The sequence below is a fragment of the Saccopteryx bilineata genome, chromosome 9 (assembly GCF_036850765.1).
Source record: "Saccopteryx bilineata isolate mSacBil1 chromosome 9, mSacBil1_pri_phased_curated, whole genome shotgun sequence".
In the NCBI taxonomy this organism is placed as follows: Eukaryota; Metazoa; Chordata; class Mammalia; order Chiroptera; family Emballonuridae; genus Saccopteryx; species Saccopteryx bilineata.
The window spans coordinates 52,505,671-52,533,526 of NC_089498.1; the positions used below are offsets into that span (position 1 = coordinate 52,505,671).

The following is a 27,856-nucleotide window of genomic DNA, read 5'->3' on the forward strand; positions in this document are numbered from 1 at the left end:
TCATTTTGTCCTGACTCTACAATATTTTATAGGTATAAGGTTAAGACTTCACTATATAAAAAAAGTCTGAACACAGTTCTAGGGACATAAGTAGAATATTGAATAGATTGGGTTTAAGCAGATATGTTACTCTTTTTAATTTGTGCTAAAGTCAGTTTTTTCACTTCCCCAGAATGAGTTCATTTTTCTATAATTCTCTCTGGTTAGTTGGATTTTTTATCTTTTTTATTTTGCCTTTGAAGAACATTTTACTGTTTTGCTAAGTGAATTTTATGATGAGTATTTCTTACATTTGAGAATTGTAATATATGTTCATGAAATTAAAGGAATAGTACCTGGAATACAGTAGACATTCAGTAATTAGTAAATGTTATTTTATAAATATTTTTTCTTTGTTTTTCTGAAGTGAGAAGCAGGGAGTCAGAGAAAGAGAGACTCCTGCATGTGCCAGACCAGGGTCCACCTGGCATGCCCACCAGAGGGCGATGCTTTGCCCATCTGGGGCCTTGCTCCTTTGCAACTGAAGCATTCTAGTGCCTGAGGTAGAAACCATGGAACCATCCTCAGCACCTGGGCCAACTTTGCTCCAATGGAGCCTTGGCTGTAGGAGGGGAAGAGAGAGATAGAGAGAAAAGAGAGGGGGAAGGGTGGAGAAGCAGATGGGTACTTCTCTTGTGTGCCCTGGCTGAAATCGAACTAGGGACATCCACACTCCAGGCCAACACTCTACCACTGAGCCAACCAACGAGGGCCTTGTTATTTTATTATTATAATTGACTTCATGATACATATCAGTTAGACTTTATTTTACCCAGTTCTTTGAATATCTCCTTTTGCCAGACATGGTTCTCAGTGAGGGGAACAACAGAAATGAACATAACTGAAGAGGTCCCTGCTTTCATAGGGTTTATGTCATTACCTAATAATGTCTTAAAAATGTATCTAGATTGTGTTTGAATTTATTTTTATTTAGATCCTTTCAGATTGTTTCATCATATAGACTAAGCTGGCATTATTAAACTTTGTAGAGGATTTATCCTATTCAATGTGTTTTTCCTCCAACAGCTCTTTCAAGCATTTGATTGGAGGATTGGATGATGTTTCTAACAAAGCATATGAGGATGCAGAAGCTAAAGCAAAGTAAGTGACATTTCTTTCCTTTGGATTTAATGTCAATTTTAAAAATGATTTTGAACAGAAATCATTAAGATAAAATATTTTGTTGGACTTAAAGTCTTTCATTCAAATGGGAAAAAAGTAATTAGAAGAAAAAGAAGCAAATCTTTCAAGGTAATTATTACATAAGAGCTTTACATTTGTATAGTTGGTCATCTCAACAAGGAAATGGTTAGTTTAAAATCCAATATAAAAAATTAAGTGTAAATGCACTATTTCTCCTACTGACAATACTTTCTGAATGAATGGTTGCTGTGCTCAATAGTTGTTTGTGAAATTGTATGAAAAAGAATAAGGCTGGAAAATATTTTCCTGTATGACTACATTGTTGGTTTACATTTTACTTGGGTGGCAGTCTTTTCGGAATGTTATGAGATAGTACATATCCCCTTAATTATCATCTTTGTATAACAAAATACAAGTTTCTGTACTAGAATAATTTGCTTTAAAACATAGCTTTATTTCTTTTTAAATAAGATTGGAAGTAATTTGAGATTGGCTTTTACTGCAAAAATGTTGTTGCTTATTAAAAATTGCAACCTGTATAATCTTTCCCTCTTTTTGCCAATGAAGTAATTCAAGTACAAATAATTTAGTATTTGTATCATACAGGAAACCTGAAGAATTAAATTGATAAAATTTACCAGTAAATAGAGAGTTTAGGGACAGAATTTGATTGGTTTGTCTTGTAGTAACCTAACAGCAAAAGAAATACAATATATTTTTTGCCTTGATAATCTATGAAGATAAAAAAATTGGTCCCGTACTAAAAAAAGTCATTTTTATATCCTAAAGTATTCTTTGATGTATTTATATTTCCCTGTTAAACTTTAGACAAGTTCACTGATTAAAGTTTTTGTATTGTTGCGATTCCTCTACTCAATGGTGAGGGCTAGTCACAGACTTAATATTGATCAATGATGGAAAACAATTGTAAATTAGTTATATCTTTCTTAGTTTACTCTTGGCTTTTTAAAGATAACTATGTGTCTATCTCATGTATTCTGGGCATTTATGGGTTCAATTTCACATGTTTCAACTGAAGATAGTAAGAAAACAAACTCACAGAAATTCAGATTCCGACTACTAGAAGATAGGTGTGGTGATAGTTCTGCCATTTTTAGACAATCAGTCAGTATGAGTATGAAAAATATGACCCTGCCCTGACCAATTGCTCAGTGAATAGAGAGAGCATTGGCCCCACAAGCAGACATCCTAGATTCAATTCCCGGTCAGGGCACACATAAGAGTGACCATTTGCTTCTCTTCCCCTCCCTCTCTCCCTTCTCCCTCTCTTCTCTTGTAGCCAAAGGCTTGATTGTTTCTAGTGTTGGCTCTGGACTCTGAGGATAGATTGGTTCATACAAGCATTGGCCCCAAATAGGGGTTGGTAGGTGGATCTCAGTCGGGGCACCTGAGGAAGTCTGTCTCTCTAGTTTTCTTCCTCTTACTTAAAAAAAAAAGCAAAAAAGAAAAATATGGCCCTGAACAAGGGCTAGAAGCCTCAGGTTCTGCCCTGGGCTCACTCATTCCCAGTTAAGTGGTCTTGGTCATGACTTAACACTTCTCTTAATCTCATTATCTTACCTTTAAAATGGTAATTTTGTGATTTAATTGATGGTAATATATAAAAACACTTTGAAAATCATAAAGGGATATAAAATTAGATGATATTGTTGGTAGAAGTAATCATTGGAAATATGAGCTAATACATTTGATATTTTTGATATAAAGATAAAACTATTTCATATCTATAATGTAAAAATAATTCCATCTTTAACCTTATTTAGGCAAACTACTCTCACTTTTATAGCATATCATAAAATTAAAGCCAGTTGGGAAAATATTCATAAATATCATTTTTATTAAATGATTATCATTTAGTAAAAAGAAATTTTAATTATGATTAAAGAACAAAGAAGGGCAATGAAAGTACTACTTATAAGAGGTTCAGCCTGACCCATGGTGGCGCAGTGGGATAAAGCGTCAACCTGGAACACTGAGGTTGCCAATTCGAAACCCTGGGCTTGCCTGGTCAAGGCACATATGAGAGTTGATGCTCCCTGCTCCTCTCCCCTTTCTCTCTCTCTCTCTCTCTCTCTCTCTCTCTCTCTCTCTCCCCCTCTTTCCCTCTCTCTCTCTCTTCTTTGAAAATTGAATAAAATCTTTAAAAAAAAGGTTCAAAACTTTGCTATCTCACCATAAATTTGACAGGATTATAAATTAGCCAGTGTATATTTATACTTGAATTTAAAAAATAAATCAGTTTGAATTTTTCTGTTTAATACTATGTCTAAATGAACACATAACCCACAAACTTTAATATTGATATTATTTCTAAAATGGAATAGTTTGATTTAAAAAACTAAACACAGGCCCTGGCCAGCTGTCCCAATGGCAGAGCATCTACCCAGTGTGTGGAAGTCCTGATTTGATTCCTGGTCAGGGCACATAGGAGAGGCAACCATCTGCTTCTTCCCTCTCCCCATCCCCTTGTTTCTCTCTCTTGCTCTGTCTTGCTCTCCCCCTCCCACATCTATGGCTCCATAAATTTGAGCACATCCACACCAGGCACTGAGGGTGGCTCCCTGGAGCTTCTGCCTCAGATGCTAAAAGTAGCTCAGTTGCAAGCATGACTCCAAATGGGCAGAGAATTGGCCCCAGATGGGATTGCTGGGTGGATCCCAGTAGGGGCACATGATCCAAATTTTAGAAAGATTGATAATATAACCTTTATTTCACAAAGTATTCAAATAAATAAATATGTAAATATGTCTGTAAACACATACATACTTACATTGAAGAAAGTAGTGTTATGACTTTAACAGTGTTAGCATTTTATAGCTTTCTAATAATTCATATCTGAATATTTCCAGAGTTAAAATCATCTTTTTAATTAGAGATCCTATTATTCAGAGAAGGTATATTATGAATTATTCCCCAGGGAAAGCTTTTGAGTTTAACTAACAAGTTTAAACATCTCTTTGGGTTAACATTTTTGTCACTGTCTGATAAATTTTTCCACTTAAATACATCTACATTCATTCTGTATTTCAAGAATTTATAAGGTTTTCCAGCATTTCAGGTTTAGGATAAGGATGTAAATTTCTCTAAAGCACCTTTATAATTTTGTTAATATCTCTAAATTTTTATATAGATCACAAAATCTGTAGCATTTAGAACTGAAGGGTTGCTTTGTCTCTACTGTATAAGCTTTCTTTCTTAAAAGTCCCTTGCTTTTGCAAAATTTATTAAAGGTAAAATTAGTATTTCTTAAAACCCAACTAAAATGTTCATATTTACCCATGTCTGAAATTTTTATTGGCCTTGGCCAGTTGGCTTTGTGGTAGTGCATCAGCCTGGTGTGTAGATGTCCTGGGTTCAGTTCCTGGTCAGGGCACACAGGAGAAGCAACCATCTGCTTCTTTGCCCCTCCTTCTTCTCGCTTCTCTCTCTTTCCCTCCTGCAGCCATGGCTCAATTAGAGTGAGTTAGCCCCAGGTGCTGGCAATGGCTCCATGGCCTCCACCTCAGTCACTAAGAAGAGCTTGGTGGCTGAGCAACAGAGCAATCCCCCAGATGGGCGGAGCATTGTCCCATAGTGGGCTTGCCAAGTAGATCCCAGTTAGGGAACATGCAGGAGTCTGTCTCTGCCTCCTTTTCTCTCTCTGAATTAAAAAAAAAAAGAAAAAGAAAGAAAATTCTGTTGGTACTGTCTCACTAATGACACCTATTAGAGTAAAAAAAGAAAAAAAAGAAATGTAGGACTGACTAAAAAAGATTGATTTAGCTGAGATATTTAGGAACTCAGTTGGGAGAAACAATTATACTGTTAGCATAATCAGTCTTCAGTGGCCGAATGATTCCACAATATTGAACTGATCATCCCTGTCAGAAAAGCCCTAACAAGCACTCAGCTCAAGTGGCCCATCCAGGAAGATTGGTTTGGGAGAACTCTTCCAGGGAAATGATTCTCAAAACTCCCAATTTCAGGACCTGTGTCCCAAGCCTGTCTCACAAGATGTATTTGCTACAAAAAAAGTTATTCTTGACAGAAACTTTACCTTTATGGCATATTTAAGCTTATCTTAATTGCTGCTAAGGGCTTTCTTCCTAAATATGAAGTTATCATCACAAAGACATTAGAAGAGACATCAACAAATCACACCTAAGGATCACTAAACCTTATTTACAGCGGAACGTAGCACATGTGACGAAAGGTACACATTATTTTCCTTTGAGAATATGCACTTATTCATTTAATAAACATTTAGAAATGTATTTATGAGTCAGGCATTGTGCTTTACAATGTGCATATCAAATAGAAAACTATTTTCTAACAGGAAGGATTTTGCAGTTTTTAGTGGAGAGAGGGATCTATAACTCAGTGACGTTTACTGTTTAGTTCTATGAATAAGTTATGATATTGACTGTGATATATCACTGTTTAAGTCAGGGGTCCCCAAACTATGGCCCGTGGGCCGCATGCGGCCCCCTGAGGCCATTTATCCGGCCCCCGCCGCACTTCGGAAGGGGCACCTCTTTCATTGGTGGTCAGCGAGAGGAGCATAGTTCCCATTGAAATACTGGTCAGTTTGTTGATTTAAATTTACTTGTTCTTTATTTTAAATATTGTATTTGTTCCCGTTTTGTTTTTTACTTTAAAATAAGGTATGTGCAGTGTGCATAGGGATTTGTTCATAGCTTTTTTTATAGTCTGGCCCTCCAACGGTCTGAGGGACAGTGAACTGGCCCCCTGTGAAAAAAGTTTGGGAACCCCTGGTTTAGGTAGTGATATAGATATAGTATATCTATATTTATACCTTGTCTTGTAAAACAACATAGCCATCCTGAAATATCAAATAGGAAAAATAAATGTTTTATTCCACTACAAGTATTTTTGATATATGAATATAGACTATTTCTAATTAAATTTATTGGGGTAACATTGGTTAATAGTAGAAGTTTCAGGTATACAGTCCTCTAATATATCATCTGTATATTACATTGGTGTTTACTACCTGAAGTCTAGTCTTCTTGTGTCACCATATATTTGACCCTTTTTATCCTCTTCATCCTCTCACCACCTCTTTCCTTTCCAATAACCACCATACTGTTGTCTATGAGTTTATTTTGTTTGTTCATTTCTCTAATCTGTTTATGTTCTGCATATGAGTGAAATCATATGGTTCTTGCCCCTTTCCCTCTGACTTATTTCACTTAACATGATACTCTCAAGGTCTATCCATGTTGTCATAAATGGTTGAGTAGTATTCCAATCATTTCTTTATCCACCGCATCTTCTTTATCCAATCATTGGTCAAAGACTATGTAGCTTGTTTCCACATCTTGCCTATTGTAAAAATTGCTGCAATGAACATAAGGGTACATATGTCTTTAAGAATAGGTGTTCTCAAATTTGGGAGTTAGATACCTAGAAGAGGGATTCAAGCTATACTATCATTGATATCATTTTAAACTTTTTATTTATTGATTTTAGTGAGAAAGGAAGGGGGGGTAGAGAGAGAAAGAAAGAAAGAGAGAGAGAGAGAAAAAGAGAGAAAGAAACAGAAACAAATCTGTTTCTATATGTGCCCTGACCAGGAATCAAACCAGCAACCTCTGTGCTTCGGGATGATGTCTTAACCAACTCAGCTATCTGGCTAGGACTATCATTGATATCTTCATTGCTATATACTATATTCAGCAGTTATAAGGAAATAGACCTTTTTATGAATAAAAAAATATATACTGATTGCATTTTTTAACATAGCTTATTAATTATAATAGTTAATCATAAAATATTATCTCTAAAACTTGTACTATAATAAGATGATTTACATAGGCCACAGCAATATTCCAGATTATGGTCATATGAGGGGGAAATAAAACTACAGTCAGTGTATTATTTATAATTATGTCTATTTTTATTAAAATATATATTTTCACTTTAGTAGAAATAATATAGTAAGATAGATTTTTAAAATCACAGTTTAAACATATCAAGTACAACTACTATTAACTATTTTTGTGTTTTACAATTATAAGATATTAATAACTCTATATTCTCCTTTTTCTGTTTAATATCCATCATATTATTAACATTTATAATGCTATTTATACACTATTTGTCATTGATGCCATTTTGGTGTGGCCTGATCACAAAATGAATCAACATATAATATTTTAGACTGCTTCAAATTTAGCCTTATTCATTCAATTCATTGTGCTTTTGAAAATCTTGACCACTTCTTTAAAAAGGCAAAGCATCAAACAACAAAAAACACCTGCAAATTACTCTCATCTAGAAACACTTTCCAAACTATTTTATGTCATGACACTCATAGAAAATGGCTACAGCATATTGTGCCGATTAGTTAAGCTACCTTAGGCTCTGTCCTACTTCTCTGAAAGCTGAAGGAATTCATTTCCAAGCCCTCTCTAGTTGGGCAGCTCTGAAAGCTATATGAATATAGATTTGTAAATGTACGTATTATTTAAGACCAGAGTTGGTGATTATCAATACTATTTTCTATGAGGAACTCTTTCTCATGGCAAAATCTTTGTGAACCTCTAAATGAGTATAGCTATGTTTTTAAATCTACACATCACTTGTTATAAATCTCAATTTAAAGCCTCTCTGCAATGCCTCTGTGGCCCCTCATATACCAGCATTATCTATGTTCACTCACTTCATCATATGCATTCATTTACCTAGCAAATATTTTCTTCCTGCCTACAAAATGCTTCATAGAAAAGAGTGAAAATAATAGACATGCCATTTGCCTTCATGGTGCATATGGCTCAGTGGAAGGAGACACATTTTAATCTTTCTGGAAATGCTTCCCTGAGGAAGTGATATTCTAACTAGATTTGAGCTGAATTTCAAGAGTTGGCTTGTTCTGGTTAGACAGGAATTACTCAATACTAGCTGGGCAAGGAAATATGGATTGCATTATAGACAGAGAAACAGCGTGTGCAAAGCCCCCAGGGTAGGAAACACCATTATATATTCAAGGAACCAAAACTCCAGTATTGCTGGAATGTACAATGTATAAAGCAGTGAGCAAGTAGATGTTTAGAATTTAGGGTAATCACTTTAAACCTGTAAGCTAGCAAATGAATTATTATTGTTATTTTTTATTATAAGTGAGCATTCTTTCCTCCATGATTGGAGGAGTGAAAAGTAAAAACAGGAAAAACAGCCGCAATACTTTACAGGTAGAAACTGATGATAGACAGGACCTGAATGAGGGCAGCTTGAGCAGAGAAAAGCATTTGAGAGATGAATTTAAGATTTAAGTGGCAAAGCCAACAGGTATTCTAAGGAAATAGATATTGATCATGAAAGGAAGAAAGATCAAGGAAGATGCAAAGATTTGGGATCTGGAAATCAGAGGGAGGAAAATGACATTCACTAAGCAAGAGAGAGATTCTCTGGTTGCCAGGTTTGGGAAATGGGTTGGCTATGAATTGATTTTTCTGCTCAGATTAAATAAAAAGTGCCTTTGAGACATGGTTAGGAAGGTCTGGAGCTCAGAGAAGAGGATGTTATTCATTTGAGAATAGTGACCATTTAGATGGTAGATAGTAGTTTACAATGTAGAAGAGATAGAGAATGAGAGGAACTTGGCATTGAAGATTGATTCTTGAGGAACTTCAGCATTTAAAAATCAAGGAAAGTGGGAGGGCTTTACACACACACACACACACAGGAAAGGAAACAGAAGTTGAAGAAAAACCAAATGCATCATGATGATTAAAACTATGTGTTTCAAGAATTGGGAAGGTAAGAATAAAGTTGTATGGTGAGAGTTGTAGAGTGTTATGACTGCCATTTGTATTTGTCAAACCACTGGTTAATTTTCATCTTATGATGGAGTGATAGGGATTGAGTCTCCTAACAGGAACTGAAAATTAATCTAATTTGAAGAGTCAAGGAATTTATACAAAAATCAAAAGGAATTTCAAGTAAAATAGTCAGAAATGTATATAATGAAAGATTATGAAACTTCAATATTGAGAGAAGAGAGCACGTTAAACCCAGAAGAGAAGAAGAGAGTTACGACTGAGAGAGTTTAAGACTAGGAAGGTGGGTCTCAGGTTTTAACTTTCATAGAAGAACGCAGACCTCTTCAAAGGACAAGTCAGATCATCCCTGTGGATAAGATTTACACCACTTTGTCATGTGAATTTTTTGTTAAGGGTTTCACATTTCTGTTTTTTATTAGGTTATATTCCTTGAGGTTTAATTATTGTCATCTCTCTATAGAACCTGTAAAAATTAAAAATTGTCCAAGAAGAATTAATTAGTCCTCATTGATTTAAAGTTCCTCTTCTGTTTACAAATTCCTTTGCAAACGAACGTTTTAGTCTGATAATTTCCGGACTACTTTTGAAGCGACCCTTGTTTGACACGACATGACAGCAGTGAAAGATGTTTTCTCATTGCCTTTCATTAGCAGATACAACTCATTAGTTGCTTTGTGCTCTTTGGCACACTGAGGGAACTGCCAATTTTGCTCCAGCTTTTGATAATCCACTCATCAAATGCATCTAAAAACACAAGAGGCTATGCAAATCAGAACAGAAGTCTGTATTGTTTGGTAACATCTTCTCAAATGCCCTAGGGTTATATAGTATCTAAAAACAACATTTTAAATGCACAAATACACATGGTATTGCTCGTTTGAACACCCTGACTTTGAATTTTTAACCTTTCTTAGTGTTTTTCTGCCAGGCATTTTAGAGTCAAGATCTTAATATTCCCTTAAGCTTATCAACAATGTACTTAAACCAACTTGGTCTTGATCTAAGCAACTCTCAGGGAAATGAGCCTGGAAAATTGTTTTTCCCTTGATGGAAAGAATTCTAGTGAGCAAATATCCTGTTCTAAAATAAGAACTATACGCTTATTAAGTAGAAAGAACACCGCGAACGGCATTAGAAAATAGTCCTTGAATGGGAAAGAGAACTTGCTGACTACTTCCAGGACCGAGGAGTCAGAAGACAGTCCCATTCTCTGGGCAGTAAAAAGTGGCTTCCATTTTATTGCAGGGCAAAGCATAAGGGACTTGAAAATTTTGCAGCAGTTGGACCTGAACTAATAAGTTGGCTTTCAGCTGTGTCAGAGCTGTTAGCTTTTGAAATTCCAGTACATGTAATCAGGCAGAAGGAGGTGTAGAACAGTTTTCTAAGGTCACTAATGCTAACAGGTTAATACTTCAGTCTGATTTGTGACTACAGAGAGCATCAGAGTAATTCTCTTTTAAGTGCAGTGAGATTGATTTGGTGACTCTCTTACAAAATGTTTTTCAGGATAAAGTTACTTGGCCTTGGGTAGGAGTATTTTTTTTGTCTGTTTCATTAAAAATTTTAAAACTCTCAAAGTCCGTTTGCTAATTGCTTCTCTGAAGCTCTTATCTTTAAGACTCCCTAGGTAGCCAGACTTTATAAAGGTGAATCCCAGGATGTCCTTGCATGCAGTCTTTTCTAATTGACAGAGTGGAGAACTAAAGATAATTGAAAATTCTAGTGCTGCTGACTTGCCTGGTGGATACAGACAAGCCAGTTGATTGCTGACTCTGATTCCTTTTTCTGAAAAGAAGGATGATTCCTTTCTACTGTTGTCATGTTAGATAACAGAAATAGAAAATTTTCTTTCAAAACATCAAGAGCTCTTTAAATCCTAAGGTTAATTTGAGCCCATATAGCCATTGGGTCAACCTTTTCTGAGCCCCAAACTTTTATAGAAAAGAGAACAACCTAAGGGATATGTCTTTTGGGTATGCTGGTATCCTAGAAATTATTATGATTTGATACTTTTTTAAAGAAAAACAAAGTACCTATAATATAATATTAGTACAGGGCCCTTCTGCGTTTTTAGCAGTTTTAATTGAAAAATAATAATATTTAAGCCCTGGCCGGTTGGCTCAGTGGTAGAGCGTCGGCCTGGCGTGCAAGGGGTCCTGGGTTCGATTCCCAGCCAGGGCACACAGGAGAAGCGCCCATCTGCTTCTCCACCCCTCCCCCTCTCCTTCCTCTCTGTCTCTCTCTTCCCCTCCCGCAGCGAGGCTCCATTGGAGCAAAGATGGCCCGGGCGCTGGGGATGGCTCCTTGGCCTCTGCCCCAGGCGCTAGAGTGGCTCTGGTCACGACAGAGCGACGCCCCGGAGGGGCAGAGCATCAGCCCCTGGTGGGCAGAGCGTCGCCCCCTGGTGGGCGTGCTGGGTGGATCCCGGTCGGGCGCATGCGGGAGTCTGTCTGACTGTCTCTCCCTGTTTCCAGCTTTGGAAAAATACAAAATAATAATAATAATAATATTTAACTAAAATACCTTCCCTTCTTCCGTGAAGGCCATCTCTCTCATTGGAGTGAAGATAACATATAGCATAATTCTAAGCCTATTTTACGTACAAGGTTGGGCCATTTTAGAAAGAAAATCCTCTGAGTCCAGTGAGAGAAAGCAAGGATAATGTTCAGTACTAAAAAGACGTTTCTCTGGAGAGATCATGTCATATAGCAAGAGAAATGTTACCTTGGGTTTGGGAGACCTGGTCCTTAGTCACAGCACTGACACTAACTTCTCCACATGACGTCTAGCACAAGGTCTAGAGCAGGGGTCCCCAAACTTTTTACATAGGGGGCCAGTTCACTGTCTCTCAGACTGTTGGAGGGCCGGACTATAAAAAAAAAACTATGAACAAATCCCTATGCACACTACACATACCTTATTTTAAAGTAAAAAAACAAAACAAGAATAAATACAATATTTAAAATAAAGAACAAGTAAATTTAAATCAACAAACTGACCAGTATTTCAATGGGAACTATGGGCCTGCTTTTGGCTAATGAGATGGTCAATGTCTGGTTCCATATTTGTCTCTGCTAGCCGTAACAAGTGATACGATGTGCTTCCAGAGCCATGACGCTTGCGTCCCGCGTCACCTAAAGTAGTACTGTACATGAGCGATACCACTACATACAGTACTCCAGGTGCATCCGCATCCTGTGCTCCTCTCACTGACCACGAATGAAAGAGTTGCCCCTTCTGGAAGTGCAGTGGGGGCTGGATAAATGGCCTCAGGGGGCTACATGCAGCCCGCAGGCCGTAGTTTGGGGATCCCTGGTCTAGAGCCTAGTGCCTAGCACCTCCGCATCTGTTTCCTAATCTATAAAAATGATAATCCTGAAATGCTTCCAAATTAAATGCATGGAATATTGGAAGTTAAAAAGCCATTCTATTAGAAGCTTCATTACTTTTTATATAAACAATATTTTCACCTATGCTGTTTTTTGTAAATTTATACTAAAGAGGTCCTTGTAGTTGTCAGTAGAAAACAGACTCATAGAAACCATGAAATAATTTGTTGGTCTACATTATAAAAGAAGTTACTAAATTATATTTTTTTTCCTCTTAGAATCTCAAAGTATTGCTGTTAGTGCTTACTCTATTCAAAATATTTCAATAAAAAATCAGGCAATTTTACTTGAAGTACATTTTGATAACTCAGAGTAGTTGAATTAGCCTTTGGAAACAGAGCTGTTTTTATTTTCATCATTATACATACAATTTTCTCTTGCCAATGTGACATTTAGATATGATAATAAGCAGGCTGTCATTCAGTAAAAAGCCATTAGAAAATTACAGAGTACCTTTGAAACTGGAAATGTTATACCGATATTTTCCTTTATGATTTCCCCTATGAATTCTTTTAGAAAGAAATTATTATTAAATAATGAATTAAAACAGTAGTGTAAATCATTTTGATACAATAAACATGCCATATTAATTTGTGTCTTTAAATTGTTATTTAAGGAAGATGAGATATCATAGAAGCAAAGCATGACTGTTGCTCAGAGCTATGTGCTTGTACCACACATCTTCCTCTGATGCATAAATTGCAAACATTAGTCAACTTTATAAGCTGTATTACTTCAAGCAACCTGCCTATTTCCAAGTACATACACTAGACATCTAAGGACATTTTATAAAAGCTATTACTCTAATATTTCAAAACTGTTCAAACATTTTAGACAACCTAGATAAATTAGTGATTGAGTATACTGACTAATAATAATCCTAATACCCTTAAAAAGGAGATAAAACCTTCTTAAAATGATGAATTTAAGACTACTTGCAGTTTAAGGACTTGGAAGATATGACTCATTGGGTCTGTAAGTAATTTCCTATCAGCTTTTCTAAGGTTTTTGATAAATGACCCTGATTTGTAAAAGCTTATTATGTTTATCATGCTAGTAAAACTGGCTATCAAAATATCATAATTTAGTAAAATATACATTTTACTGAAAATAATTTTGTTCAAGGAGTTGTTCTCCAAAATCAAGGACCCTTTTCTCAAAAAGCTAGGAAACGGGTTAATTTTGAACACTTCTCTGGATGGAGCTCATGATTTTCCTCTCAAAATTCTTAATTTTATCATATTGCTTGAATAATTAAGTTAATGATGAAGAATATGCTTTAGACTATATAACAATTCTTAATTTCAAATGGGCTCCAAAAAGTTGCTTTGAAATAAAAAAAAATGCCATTGACAAGATACTGACAAGATGGTACCTTTATTAACAGACCAAATGACAGATGGTATTTTTTGAGTGACCGGATAAATGAGGAGAACATATAAGGCCCCAACTTTGGAAAACTGTTGAGATTCATGTTGATTAACAGTCTCTGAAAAGGAGATAAATCATTTAGATCACTCTAATGAGTGTTCAGAACAGTGATTTCACAGGCCATTGTCTATAGAGGACTAGGTAGGGTGTGCAAGAAAACAGGAGTATAAGAGCAACATCAAATTCTTATCAAAATGTGATTTCCATTCTTCATTTTAAGAAATACAATAACTACATTATACAGTGTATATTTTTCAAGCTTATGTTTTCAACCATTTATTACAGTTGAACTACATTTAGAAATAATAAAAGCTAGGTAAAAAAAAAAGTTGCCTGACCAGGTGGTGGCAGAGTGGATAGTGAGTTGACCTGGAGGCTGAGGAGCTAGTTTTAAAACCTGAGGTCTCCTGACCTGTGGTGGCACAGTGGATAAAGCATTGACTTGGAATGCTGAGGACGCTGGTTCGCTGAGCTTGCATATTCAAGGCACATATGGGAATTGATGTGTCCCACTCTTTCCCTCCCACCTCTATCTCTCTAAAAATGAATAAGAAATAAAAAAAAAGAGTGGCTTGAGCATGGGCTCACCAGTTTGAGCACGGGGTCACCAGTTTGAGTGTGGGATCATAAACATGACCCTATGGCAACTGGCTACCTTGAAACCCAGGGTCTCTGGCCTGAGCCCAAGTTAACTGGCTTGAGCAAGGGTTCACTGGCTCAGCTAGAGCCCTCTGGTCAAGGCACTTATGAGAAAGCAATCAATGAATAACTAAAGTGCTGCAACTACAAATTGATCCTTCTCATCTCTCTCCCTTCCTGTCTTTGTCTCTGTCTCTCTCTCACTAAAAAAATAAATAGAAAATGGCAGGTAAAAACAGTTCTTATTCTAACAAACACAACATATTCCTAAGAATGCTTAAAAACACAAATAATTATCCTTCACTGTTCCTTAATATGACCAAATACAGGCACACTATCTCCTTTACATTAACTTCTCTTTTATCTACATTACTATTTAAATGCATTTATAATATTGTATTTTGTTAATGTTTTCCCTTTTAATTATGTTACTATTCAAGTAAAACTAAAATAGTTAATAAGAAATTTATTTTATTAGATTTGACCACACAAAACTTGATATTTGATCACTTTTAGCTAAATACAATAGAATGGCATTTTCATAAGGTTTAACTGATGACTTCATAAGTAATTTCTGAGGCTGTGATTACTACAGATACTTAAGAATTGGGCCACTACTGTCAGATATCATACTATATTATTAAAATATAATCCCCACCTTATAATTTTCATAGCCTCATAAACACTAATACCTATATATATTTATTCCTAAAATTGTTTTGTGAACCTTAGCCTTTAGCTACTTTTGTAATCTTAGAAATGTTACACAGTTACGCAGAGAAGTTTTACCTCTGTAATACCTCTGCACTATTGACATCTTGGGCTGGATAATTTTTGGTTGTGGTGGGCTGTCTTGTGCATCACACAATGCTTAGTTGCATCATTGCCCTCTGCCCAATTCTGATCTGTTTACTCGCAACACTTCTGATGCCAAATGAGTGGGATTTTTCCACACCGACAACCAGTTCTCCAACTCTCTAGATGCCGGTTGAATATCCTCCAGCTCAGTCCAATTGACACTACCTGGAATTTAGTGCCACAAGACTCCCCCTCTTTAGACATCAGTTACAAGTCTCAGGTTCTGCTTCTGACACCTCTGCTTCTGACTAACCGGTTACAATAAGGGGTTCCCTTGACCCCTTTAGGTTCTGTAATTTGCTGGAATGGCTACAGAACCCAGGAAAACAGTTTATATAACACGAATGGTTTATTATAAAGGATATAACTCAGGAGCATCCCAATTGAAAAGCTGTATAGGAAAAAGCATGGGCAGTTGCCCTTTTCTTCCCAGCACCTTTACAAGAAGAAAACCATTAACACCAAAACTCTCCTAAATCCATTGTTGAGGATTTTTATGGGAATTTCATTGTGTAGGCAGAATGGATGAAATCATTAGCCATTAATGACTGAGCTCAACCTCTAGCTTCTCACTCCCCTACAGAGGATGGAGGAGCCGAGCTAAAAGTTTTATCCCTCTAATGGTACCTTACTCTCTCTGATGACCAGCCTCCATCCTGAAGTCATCTAGGGACTCCCAACCATTAGTCATATTATTAGCGTGCCAAAGACATAACTATCACTCCAGAGGTTCCAAGGGTTTTAGGAGCTGTGCCAGGAACCTGAGACAAAGATCAAATATATATTTCCCATAATATCACACCACTAGATGCCAGTAGCATATGACCCCACCCCCCAAGTCATGACAATCAAAAACAGCTTTAGACATTACCAAATATTTGCTGGAATGGAGTGGGAAACCAGAGTCACTACTAATTGAGAGCCATTGATACTAGTAGAAGACAAAAAAGTTCAAAATCATTGGGTTGGGGAAACATTGAAGTTGTATTCAGGTATTATATCTATTTTATAAATATATGTGATGGCAAAATGATATATCAGGTACAGAATTTTACCAAATGTTGAAAATGAGGTTTATTTCCCTATAGTTTCACTTCCAGGAGAAAAGTTTAGGTGTAATAAAGTGTCATAACTGGCATCAGACAAGGCTTTAAGCTTTAGAAGGGCAGGATTTGCCAAAATTTTATTAATTCAAACACTAAAGTACAACCAAATTATACAAAACAATTTATCCATGTTCCACTAAGATTTTTAGGTTTCCTCTTATTACTCAAGATTCAAAAAAAGTATATTTACTCCTTCAAAGAAGCGGAATATTCAGCATTAGATGAGATTTCACTGGGAGAATCTGGCTCCCCAGGGAGCTAGTCCTTTTTTGCTGTTTGAAGATGTTCGAGTTAGTAGATTTGCTGAAGCTGGGAAAACACTCAGGCTCAGTTTGTTCTATACATTGTGGACTGACATTTTTCACATTAAATGCTAAGTCACCATAATAGTCTCAAATGTAATTACTTTGTGTATAATACAATGAATTTTCTTTCTATTTATATAACCCTTTGGGTTATAATAGTAAAACATGACATTTTGTTAAGATAGAAAACACAAAAACAGATATTAGGTAAGATGAACATCTATAATAAAGGGCTGATACTACACTAGTACTACAATACAACTGTATGTTGTGAAACTGAATGCACTACCAAACAGAATGAATGTGCTGCAGGCAAAAATAGAAGTACTGTTGAGATCTAAAAGTCACAAATTTGACAGCCTCTTCAGATAGCAACATTTTTATGTTATAAGTTCTGTTGACATGATTTCATTAACTTTTATAAGTAAAGGGCATGACATTTTTTAAAATTTCACCTTTGTCGTAATCACAAATAATAGATTCCACCAACACAATGCTATATTGTCATCCTGCTTCCAATTGACATGACTACTATTTCCTATGTGCTGTCAAGAGCCTAACACTGGTCAATTTGACTTCTCACTGAATGAGAAAATAGCCAGAAACAATTAGACAACCATGTCAATACATAAGGTGTTGTCTGTCATCGGTACATCCTCAGATGCAGGAAGTAGACATTTGAAATACAGAGAATGTTGGAATTTCTGGGCAAGAAAAGAAAGTAAGAAATGGGAATACACAGATAGGATCTGGGATTGTTAAAAAGACTCCAAGAAGAAGAATAAATTAAAATAGTAGACTATTGGGATTATTAAAAAAGAATAAACCTTTGGAGTGTTTATTTTTAAAACTTGGTTACAAACTTCTAGAGGGTTGTAAAATAGTCAATTATAACCAGCATTTCTATTGTTTTAGAACGCATAGTATGTAGCAGTATTAATTTGTGAGTTTTTTTCCTTATGTGTGGGCACATGCACGTGTGTGTGTAAGAAATGGGTATGATGCAAGATTTTTTTCTCAGTGTGACTATAGTAAAAAAGTTTGAAAACATGTATCAATATAAATTCATCTCTCCCACTTCAATTGTACTATTCATCATAATTTCAATTCACTTTTAAAAAATAGGTTTCTATTCTATGCATTCAATAGATTTACATTATGGCTACAAATTATACCTTGCTGGTTAATTTGATATCTTTAAAATGTGTGCTGTTGACTCTAAGAAGACAAAAAAGGGAGCAGGGTAAGGTAAGGTACACATCTTTCAGTATGCGAAGGACACGTCAGCCTAGTGACAGACTGGTAGTGTCATTTACATGTTCAAAGGACAGTATATCATCATTGTGAATAAGTAAGTCATTTTTAGTTCAAATATACCAAATATATTCTAGGCAAAGAGAATACAAAGCACAGGATATATTTTCTCCTCTCAAGAAACTTAAAATCTAATAAATGTAGCAATTATATTATTAATGGTGGTGTTACTTAATAAGAGGGGAAATACAGAATGCTGCATGAGCTCTTAGAAGGAGCTCCTATATCAGTCTAAGGATTTTATCATTTTTTATTAAAATGTTCTTCTGTATAAAGAAAAATTATAGGAATAATTTCAAGCCAAAGGAGCGTTTCACTCATGTAGATTTGCTTTGAAATATTTATGGATCTGTCATCTTTAGTGTTATAAGATGTGGTTACTGGCAAAGTTTTGATTAAGTGTAGTTTAACACTAGCTTATATTTAGCAATTCTTCCTCCTTTCCCCTGTAGGTATATGTTTGTGACTGAGGGGCTGAATAAAATCGAGACTCTTAGCCCAGAACCCCTAGGTCCTAGTGCACTTATTTCCATTTGCCAGTTATCAAATTAGTTAATAACAAGCCTTCGTTACATTTCAAAATAGTGACTCTGAACAGGTTATAATATTTGGATTTTATGTTTACAAATACAACAAAGCAAAAAATAAACTTGCCTTGAAGACTATTTTCATCTTTTTAGAGTCATCTCTTCAATAACAGATGTTCTTATTTATATTCTTAATCAGTTTCTCTGATTTTGAAAGTAACTACCAAAAATCCTTATCAATACAAATTTGCCTCTGATTATTTAAGATATGAACAGTATTTATTTAATATCAAATATTTTGTAAGCCTCTAATCATAAAAAGCTCTCAAGAACCAGAAAGTTCAGATAGTTCAAATTAGTTTTGCTACAATGGATACTGATGATAGTGAAGACCAGGAGGATCAGAAAACTCATATTATCTAAACTATAAAACAAAGCATTATTAATATTGAGTACTTCATTATACTTCTTTGAAAATTAATTTATCATTACAACTTTTATAAAATAAATGCCAGTTAATTAATCAAAACAACCAACATACCAAAAGATCTACAAAATTTAAATGTATTCTATTAAAACAAAATACATTATTATTAATGAGATAAACAAATGATCTTAAAAAAAACCTTATTAAATGTTAAAATTTTATGTAAATATAAGATAATTCTGTTTTCATATTTTAATAGTTATAAATATAGTAACAATTAATGATAATTATGGCCAGCATTTGTTAAACACTTATTATATGCCAGGATTTATATGGATTATCTCATTTAATTCTAACAGTGAGGCAAATATTCTTATTTTACCTGATTGTACAGGTAAGTAAGCTGAAGCCTAAAATGGTTAATACCAAAGCCACTCAACTTGTAAGTGGTTAAAACAGTAATTCACACCAGCTACCAAATGTCTACTGTCAGAGCCCATTTGTGAAACTTTTGAATGTATGTTTTCATAACATAAATTTTTGCAACATGTTATTACTCAGATTTTCAATCATAGAAGATGATGTAGTGAACTCTTTCCTTTATGAACATCACCCAGATTTGTTATCAATTTTTTGTCCAAGTCTCTTCATCTAATGCAGTGGTAGTCAACCTGGTCCCTACTGCCCACGAGTGGGTGTTCTAGCTTTAATGGTGGGCGGTAGCAGAGCAACCAAAGTATAAATAAAAAGATACATTTAACTATAGTAAGTTGTTTTATAAAGATTTATTCTGCCAAACTTAGTGAAAATCTGACATAAAGTACTTGGTAAGTAATTATTATTATATGCTTTAACTTGCTGTAACTCTGCTTTATAAATTTTATAAAGTAAAGTTAGTTCCCTACTTTATAAATCACCATTACTGTGGAACCTGTGGGTGGTTAGAAAATTTTACTACTAACAGAGATACAAAAGTGGGCAGTAGGTATAAAAGGGTTGACTACCCCGATCTAATTCTTGTTGCAAATTTTTTAACTGAGCTATTTTAACATCATATCATTTTATCTAAAGATATCCTTTCATATGCATCTTTGAAAAGTAAGGACACTTTTCTACATAACCACACTATCATTATTGCACCTAATGAAATGAATATCTAGTCATTATTTAATTTTCCTTAATGTTCTCAAATATATTTTTATGGTTGGTTTGTTTGACTTGAGCTCAAAACAAACCTTATACATTGCATGTTAATTATGTCTCTTAAATCTCCTTTAATCTAGAAAAGCCCCCTTAATGACCCTACGAGGTTGTTGAAGAAACCAAATCAGTTGTCCTACTGTATGTCCCTTTTCCATTAGTCTTATTGTGTCTATATGGTGTCATCTACCTCATTACTTTATCCTCTGTATTTCTTATAAAGGGTCATCGAACAGAAACAATTGTATTTATATTCAACTTTTTATGGCAAGAAAATTTAAGGAAATTTAGTATGCTTCAATTTTTCATTATAAAAGTAGGCAAATAGTGACTGGTTGTTTTACTTACAGCAGTGTTTCCCAACCTTTTTTGTGCCATGCCCCACCTTAACCTTTCTAAAATTGTTATGTCCCCCCCTATATAACATACATAATTTTTAACATTAAAAAATTGATTTGTTCACTTAATAAACATAAATGATAGGTTCTAGGAAGAAATCACTATGAAATTGTTAACAAAACACAGTAAGTAAAATTTCAAAACATATAATGAAAAACAGAAATTTAAATTCCAAATAATTTTAATACAGATTTTTCTATATTAATTTATTATTTTAATTTAGTGTGATCCTTGAGCTTGATGCTTGCTGCACAGAGATTTTATATTAGGTTCCAATTTGGTTAGCTTTAGTCTCAAGTCTCCACGTTGTGTTATATCCAGCCAATTTCTTTTTTTTACCAGTAAATCATTTACAGCACTAAATCCACATTCAGCTAAAAATAAAGATGGAAACGGTAGCAATAGTTTTCTTGCACATTTGGTTGAATTTGGGTATTTGATTTCTGTTTCCTCACAAAGCCATGCCATTGCTCCTTTGATATTAAATAAAGCTTTAACTGACTCATCATTTTGCAATTCTGCGAGTTCTTCTTGATACTGCATATTTGATATATCAGACAAATCCACTAACATTGGCTGCATCATCCATGTTGGGAAATCAATTTGTTTTAAATCAGAAAATCTTTCTCTTAAATCAGCCGATAGAATATTCAAATGATTGACAATAACAAGTAAAGCGGTATCAGTTACTTCACATTTTTGGAGCCAATGAAACTGTTTAAAGTTTTTGTTGTTAATATGTTTCTGACATAACTCAATATTGGTAATGAAACCAATATCTTTGCTTTTGCATTGATAAGAGTTTTATTTGTTCCTTGAAGTTGCTTATTTAATATATTTAGTTTTTCAAAGAGATCGGCTAAATAACTCACAAATGCTTTACCATCTATTGTTAACAGATACTTCATTTCAGGTTTGTCGCTTAAAAAAATCACTAAGAGTATCAAACAGTTCCATAAATCTTTTCAAACAGTTTCCTTTAGATAGCCATCTTACTTCAGTATGAAGTAAAAGTCTCACATGGTCTTCATTTTGTTCTTCACAAAATAGCTTGAAAAGACGCTCACATTTGGCACTAGCTTTAATAGCACTAACACACTTTATTACTGTATGTAATACTTCATTCAGAACAGGCGAGATGTTTTTAGCTACAAAGTTTTCCCTATGAATAACACAATGCACAAGAATCATTTCTGGATTCGCATCTTTCATCAATTTTAAGCAGCCATTTTTCTTGCCCATCATATTGGGAGCACCATCTGTAGCACAAGATGTTATATTTTTCATTGGTATATCATTGACATCTAAGTAGTTTTTTAGCTTATTATATATATCTTTGGAGGTAGTGGTGCTTTCTAATCTTTTACAGAACAACATTTCTTCAGCAAAATGTCCTTTATCAATATATCTTACGTAAGTTATCAATACTGCCTCACTGTCTCTCAAAGTTGATTCATCCATTTGCAAGGAGAATTTTCTTGTTTTCAGCTTTTCAATAAGTTGTTTTTCAATATCCTCACTCATTTCGTCTATTCTTCTGCTAACAGAATTGTTAGTGAGTGGCATAGCTTTTATATCTTTGTCATCTTTTTCAAGAACCGTTTTAAGAAATGCTGATATTGATGGTTTTATTAAATTCTCTCCTATAGTGTGATTTTCTCCAGTTTTAGCAATGAATAAAGAAATTTGATAACTAGCCTCAAGAACACGATTATTAGTTGAAGTATGAGCAGTAAATAGAGACTTTAATGTTGTTCTTTTTTCAAAAAATTTTTTTAAAGTTTTAAAGTAACTCAAATCTGAATTAATATGAGCACTATGTTTCGCCTTCAAATGTGCCTCAAGACGACCTCATTTCATTGATTCGTTAGTCAAGCATTGCTGGCATAAAAGACAAAAAGGAATCCGCTCATTGTAAACAGCGGGTATGAACCCAAATTTTAAATATTCCTCCGAATATTGACGAGTTTTTTTCTTGCTTGCACCACTCATTTTACTATTGGCTATAAGAAATAAAAATAAGATTAATTAAAAACTAATATTAAAATATGTGTTAAAATATATTTAATGTGACATAGAGTAAACGTATACTAAAAATTCATATTTATTTAAATATATATAACACATTTACTACACTACCACTGCAAATCAAAAGGTATCTATATTTTTCCCACTTGACAGAATTTTCTGGAAAGTTATGCTTCTAAAATTAAAATTGTCGTGCATGCACTATTATAGCCCCAATAATATTTATAAAATATTAGTGCTTTCTAGCCACGATGCAAGAACTACTTAATAAAGAGTTTAATATTGATAAAAATAAAATCAAATACTTACCAATTATATCTATACAATATATATGTATATTTATTAAATCAATGATCTTTTACAACAGTTTTGACTGACACTTATTTCAAATTAACACCAACTGAATGATGTGAAACACTATAGAAGTTGCGATGGGCCAATTAGGTGAGAATAACTGCGTTGTTTAGCGAGTTTTTAAAATGTCCGGGGTTCCCCGCAGCAGATGGCATGCCCCGCGGTGAACCCAGGATGAAGTTTACTTGACGACGCCAATCACCCAGTTGATATTTTGGTCTTGTCAAATGAAATTATACTTAATAATTATTTACCGCAATTATTTAAGAATTGCATTTTTTGTTAAATTTGGCACCGATATCTAGCATTGTATTTAAATGGCCCCGGGTGAAAGAGTTAAAGTCGTGTTGAGTCCATTTTCAAATTGCCCCCCTTAACTATTGAATTGCCCCCCTGTGGGACGTGGGCCCCATGTTGGGAAACACCGACTTACAGTCACTTGTATTTGCAACAGTGGCTTAGGCGTTAACAGTTTAATCCCTTCATTATAAAGTTTCCTATCAACTTTTTGTTAAATGGTTTAATACCAGTGATGATCATCACCTGAATACACTATCTCATTAGGTTTTTAACATGATCATTATCAAGTTCGATTATTCTCTCAATAGCTATTAACTGAAATTCTTCTCTTAAACACTCTGCATTATCAACTAAGAATCTGATAGAAATTTTACCCTCATTTCATGAATTTAAGACATGTTGGATGATTGTTTTTTATTCTTTATCATTAATTACTAATTTCCAGAGTAAGTAATTTGTGCCTTGGTTACTTCTTAGTCACAAATAAAAGGTTTTTCATTTTATTTTTTGCATCCCAATAAATTAATGAATTTTCATACATTCAGTATATTAGGTTGGCTCCTTTTTTTCTCTTAACTTAGTCCATTAGTTGCCAAGAGCTTTCTTGCTCTCTGAACAAGATGTCCCAGATTCTTCCTATGCATTTCCTGCTCTGGACCTGAAATCAGCCATTTCTCAAGAAACCCCCATCCTTTTAGCCAGAAGTGGTGGGAAGTGAGGGTGGTCACCACTGCTACTGGATCTTTTTGTTTTGAGGTCTTTGTAGTAAAAAATGTAAGAAAATAACTTTTTAAAGAAGTGCATTTTTTAACTCACATATGCTCTAATAATTTTATATCATATGAAATTAGGAACAATATACAATATATGATTCATTAAGAATGATTTTTATATCAAGGTTTTTAGATACCCTAATTTTCTATGTTTACATTTAAAAGAGACTTTTAAAAATTATTATTATTTTCAGAGGAAATCAAGGGTAAGAACTTAGCTTATAATGCCAATTAAATTAAAAAAAAATTCCAGATACCCATAAATGCCATTACTGCTATAGAGTTGGTGACTTTGCAAGATATTCAATATTTTTATAAAAAGAAAAAAAAATGTATTGTTGGACTAGTTTGCATTCAAAATTTCTTTCTTATTTTAGGTTTGAAGGAGGTTCAGAACTCATCTATGGGTTTTAATAAACAAAATAAGCCACAAATTTTTATTTATTTTTATTCAAGTGAGGCCCTGGCCAGCCTCACATTGGATAGAGCATTGGCCCTGCGTGCAGACTTGCTGGTTCGATCCCCAGTCAGGACACACATGAGAAATGACCATCTGCTTCTCTTGCCCTCTATCTTCCCCTTCTCTCTTTCTTCCTCTCTAGCAGTCACTGGCTCAATTGGTTTGAATTCTGGCCCCAGGTGCTAAGGATAGTTAGGTTGATTCATGCATCAGCCCCAGATGCATCAAAGAGATGCATCAAAGAGATGGCTGAGGCAAAAGCGTACAATATTCTTGCCACTTGTGTTTCCATTTATTTCTATCTTTGTCAAGATCTTAATTTCATTGTCTTTGTAATGAACTTCAAGATCTCTTCCCTTCCCCTGTAATTCCTTAGAAAAGGGCTGGAAGTGCCAACAGTAAGGCATCATTGCAACCTGTTTCTCCAGCAGCAACATGATGCTTCTGTTTCCTCAGTCTTTTGTCCAACTTTCCATCTATGTTGAGAAAATATTGAAAAAAATATATATCACTTTAGAAACTACTGTAGAAAAAGCAAAAAGAAACTTGTTTCTTTGCAAAGCTGCACACTAAAATTCTAACATTTTACTCAATTGTTTAAAACCTCTTTTAACTCCCTGATGTTTTATTAACCAGTCTTTATTTCAGGATGCGGTCTGCATTTCTTTTCAAATAACCAACACCTATACTTCTCTTTTTTAAAAAAAATATAAATTAATTTAAAATATACACAGAGGAAGAGGTAAACTTCCTGACTAGAAGCAAACATTATAATGAGTTTCTTCTAGATCTCTTCATAAATTTAAATACTTTGTGTTTAAGTTAGAATTGGTAAAGGTGGGATAAATGGTGATAGAAAAGACTTGACTGGGGTGGTGAACACACAGTGCAGTACATAGATGATGTATTATAGAATTACACAGCTGAAACCTGTAGAATCATATTAACCAATATCACTCTAATGAATTCAATTTGAAAAATAAAATAAAATATATGCATACCCACACAGAAAAATAAATTAAAAAGTAAAAGTGGTTACATGATTTATATTTTTATGATTTTTTAAAAAAGAATAAAATACTTTGGACAAAGCTCCAAATAGATTTTATGAGATTTTTTTAAGTCCCTTTATGAGTATTAAATAATTATTTTTCTATTTTAAGTGTATATCTCAACCCAGCTGTATGGGTTTAGTGATTTTCAGTAAAGTATAAATGTATTTATAAAGAGTATAACAACTAAATGTTCTTTTTAGAGATTTTTTATTTAATTTTACTTGATAATAGGAAAGTCAAGAAATACAATAAAATATAAAGAAGAAAAACCCCCACCAAATCTCACCACCAAATAACTAGTTAGCAGAGTTGACTTCTTTTAGTTAGAAATATAATTTTTTTATTTATAATATATCAGCCATTATTCCATCTTATTTCTGAAACCACTCTGCATATCTGAATAATTGAGGTTCCTAATGAAAGACAACACTGTCAACAGACCTAAAATGGAGGTGTTTTACCATTGTATTCTTTCTTCACTGTTTCCATGGAAACATGACAGTTATGACAATGGAAGAGGAGAATGATGACTGCTATTCAAAACTAAAAATGATCACAGGATTAAATATTTAGGATTATACAGCATTTAAATAGCAGTGAATTAATATTTGAGCTATTTAAGCAGTAAAGAGAAAATTAAATTTATATTTAGCACATAAATTTAAAAAGAAACAAATTAACCAGGCTAATGCTGGTTCTGTTGATTCTGCATTTGTATGATCTGCATCTTTGCCTTTAACAATGAGAAACTAAATATTGGAAAAGCATTTAGTTCATGAAGTTCAATAAAAAATGATAGCAATGGATCTATCAGTGGTGAGGAATTTGACAAAATAATCTATTACTTTTTCCCTGTGATATTTTTACCAACTAGTAATATTGAAGCATTGTAAAGAAAGTATCTCCAGGTAATAATATTTCCACATTTAAAATAAAATGTGATAAAATGTACTATTCCATACTACCAGCCATGAACATCAAGGTGACTGAAACAGAACCTTTTACTATCTGAGCTAAACGGTGTAAAATAATTAGAGAGACCTTTCCTCCAGTGACACTTGCTGTGATGCATTACTCTGGGTCTCATCCACTTCAAATTGAATTTAGGGAAAGTAAAAATTGAACACTTAAGATAAATGCTTGAGATGTTTTTACCAAAATGAATGTCTAAATGGTTTTGTGATGACAAATAAATTACATTATTAGGTGAACCGATATTTACAATATAACCCCTGATCAATCACTTAAAGAAAGAAATGAATGCAAAAATGGAAGATAGTTAGTATCCAAAGAACTCATAGTAGAACATATTTAATGTCTCTATTCGCTCCTTCTTTCTCTTTCTTTCTTTCTTTCTTTCTTTCTTTCTTTCTTTCTTTCTTTCTTTCTTTCTTTTAAATTTCCCATTTATATCATATTTAAATAATTTTGTTCTACAAATGGAGTGACAAGTTGAGATGCTAGAAAAGTACTTGAGTATAGAAGAAACCATCAACCAACATTCTCAGCTCTGAATTCATCTCCAAGTCCAACCCTTGCATGAGGTGAACAGAGCAACACCTGGTCAGCAGGAGAAGCCCGCAAGCATAGGACATCCAGAATCCTTTTTGCTTCTCTTCTGATAGAGTTGACACTGCCTGAGGCAGAAGTATGTTTTTTGGTCATTTAAGAGCCAAATTGTGTTGCTTTCTTCACTGCATGGGAATTACAATGTCCCGATATTGGTCAAATTATCTTTCATTTGTAAAGCTTTTGGGAATTATTTCAGAAGTACAAAGTATGCTATATGTGAACAACTTACCTCAAACACTTTAGCTATTCATTCCCCATAGCTTTGAAAATAATAACATTTTCTTAAATATTACCTTTTCTTTAAAATTTCCCTTAAAATTTAGAATATTAAGTTATACATCACTTTAGAAACTCCATAACTTTAAAATTTTTGTATTGAATATATTGAGGTGACACTGGTAAACCGAAAGAGTTTTCCTCAGTTTTTGTTCAGAATTTTAGATTTTGTGTGTGTTTCTAACTAGCGTTAAGAAGGCAGCTCTCGGAGTTCTTGACTGAACCTTGGTTTGTGGGATAATTTCTAAGTATGTGGGAGAATTGGATCCTTTCTTCTGTGTTTGTGAGGCATCCATTCCACTCAGCATGAGAGATGAGCTCATGTTGGGATTCAACTGTAGGCTGGATAAAACAAGTAAACATGTTAGCTGAGGATAAGATTATGCCAAGTGATTCTACAGCTTATTGTTTCAAAGCACATTTGGTAACAGTCTGAATAAAATTAGCAGAAGAGAT

General features: G+C 34.3%; 1 protein-coding gene across 3 annotated transcripts in view; it reads left to right on the top strand.

Moving 5' to 3' along the window:
* PRKG1 (protein kinase cGMP-dependent 1) overlaps positions 1 to 27,856 on the top strand; it is a 1,486,994-nt gene that overhangs the window by 1,340,389 nt on the left and 118,749 nt on the right. For all 3 annotated transcript variants that reach the window (XM_066243386.1, XM_066243385.1, XM_066243387.1), the window contains one exon: positions 1,066 to 1,140. In XM_066243386.1, coding sequence (XP_066099483.1) covers positions 1,066 to 1,140 — 75 coding nt within the window. The remainder of the gene's footprint in view (positions 1 to 1,065; positions 1,141 to 27,856) is intronic.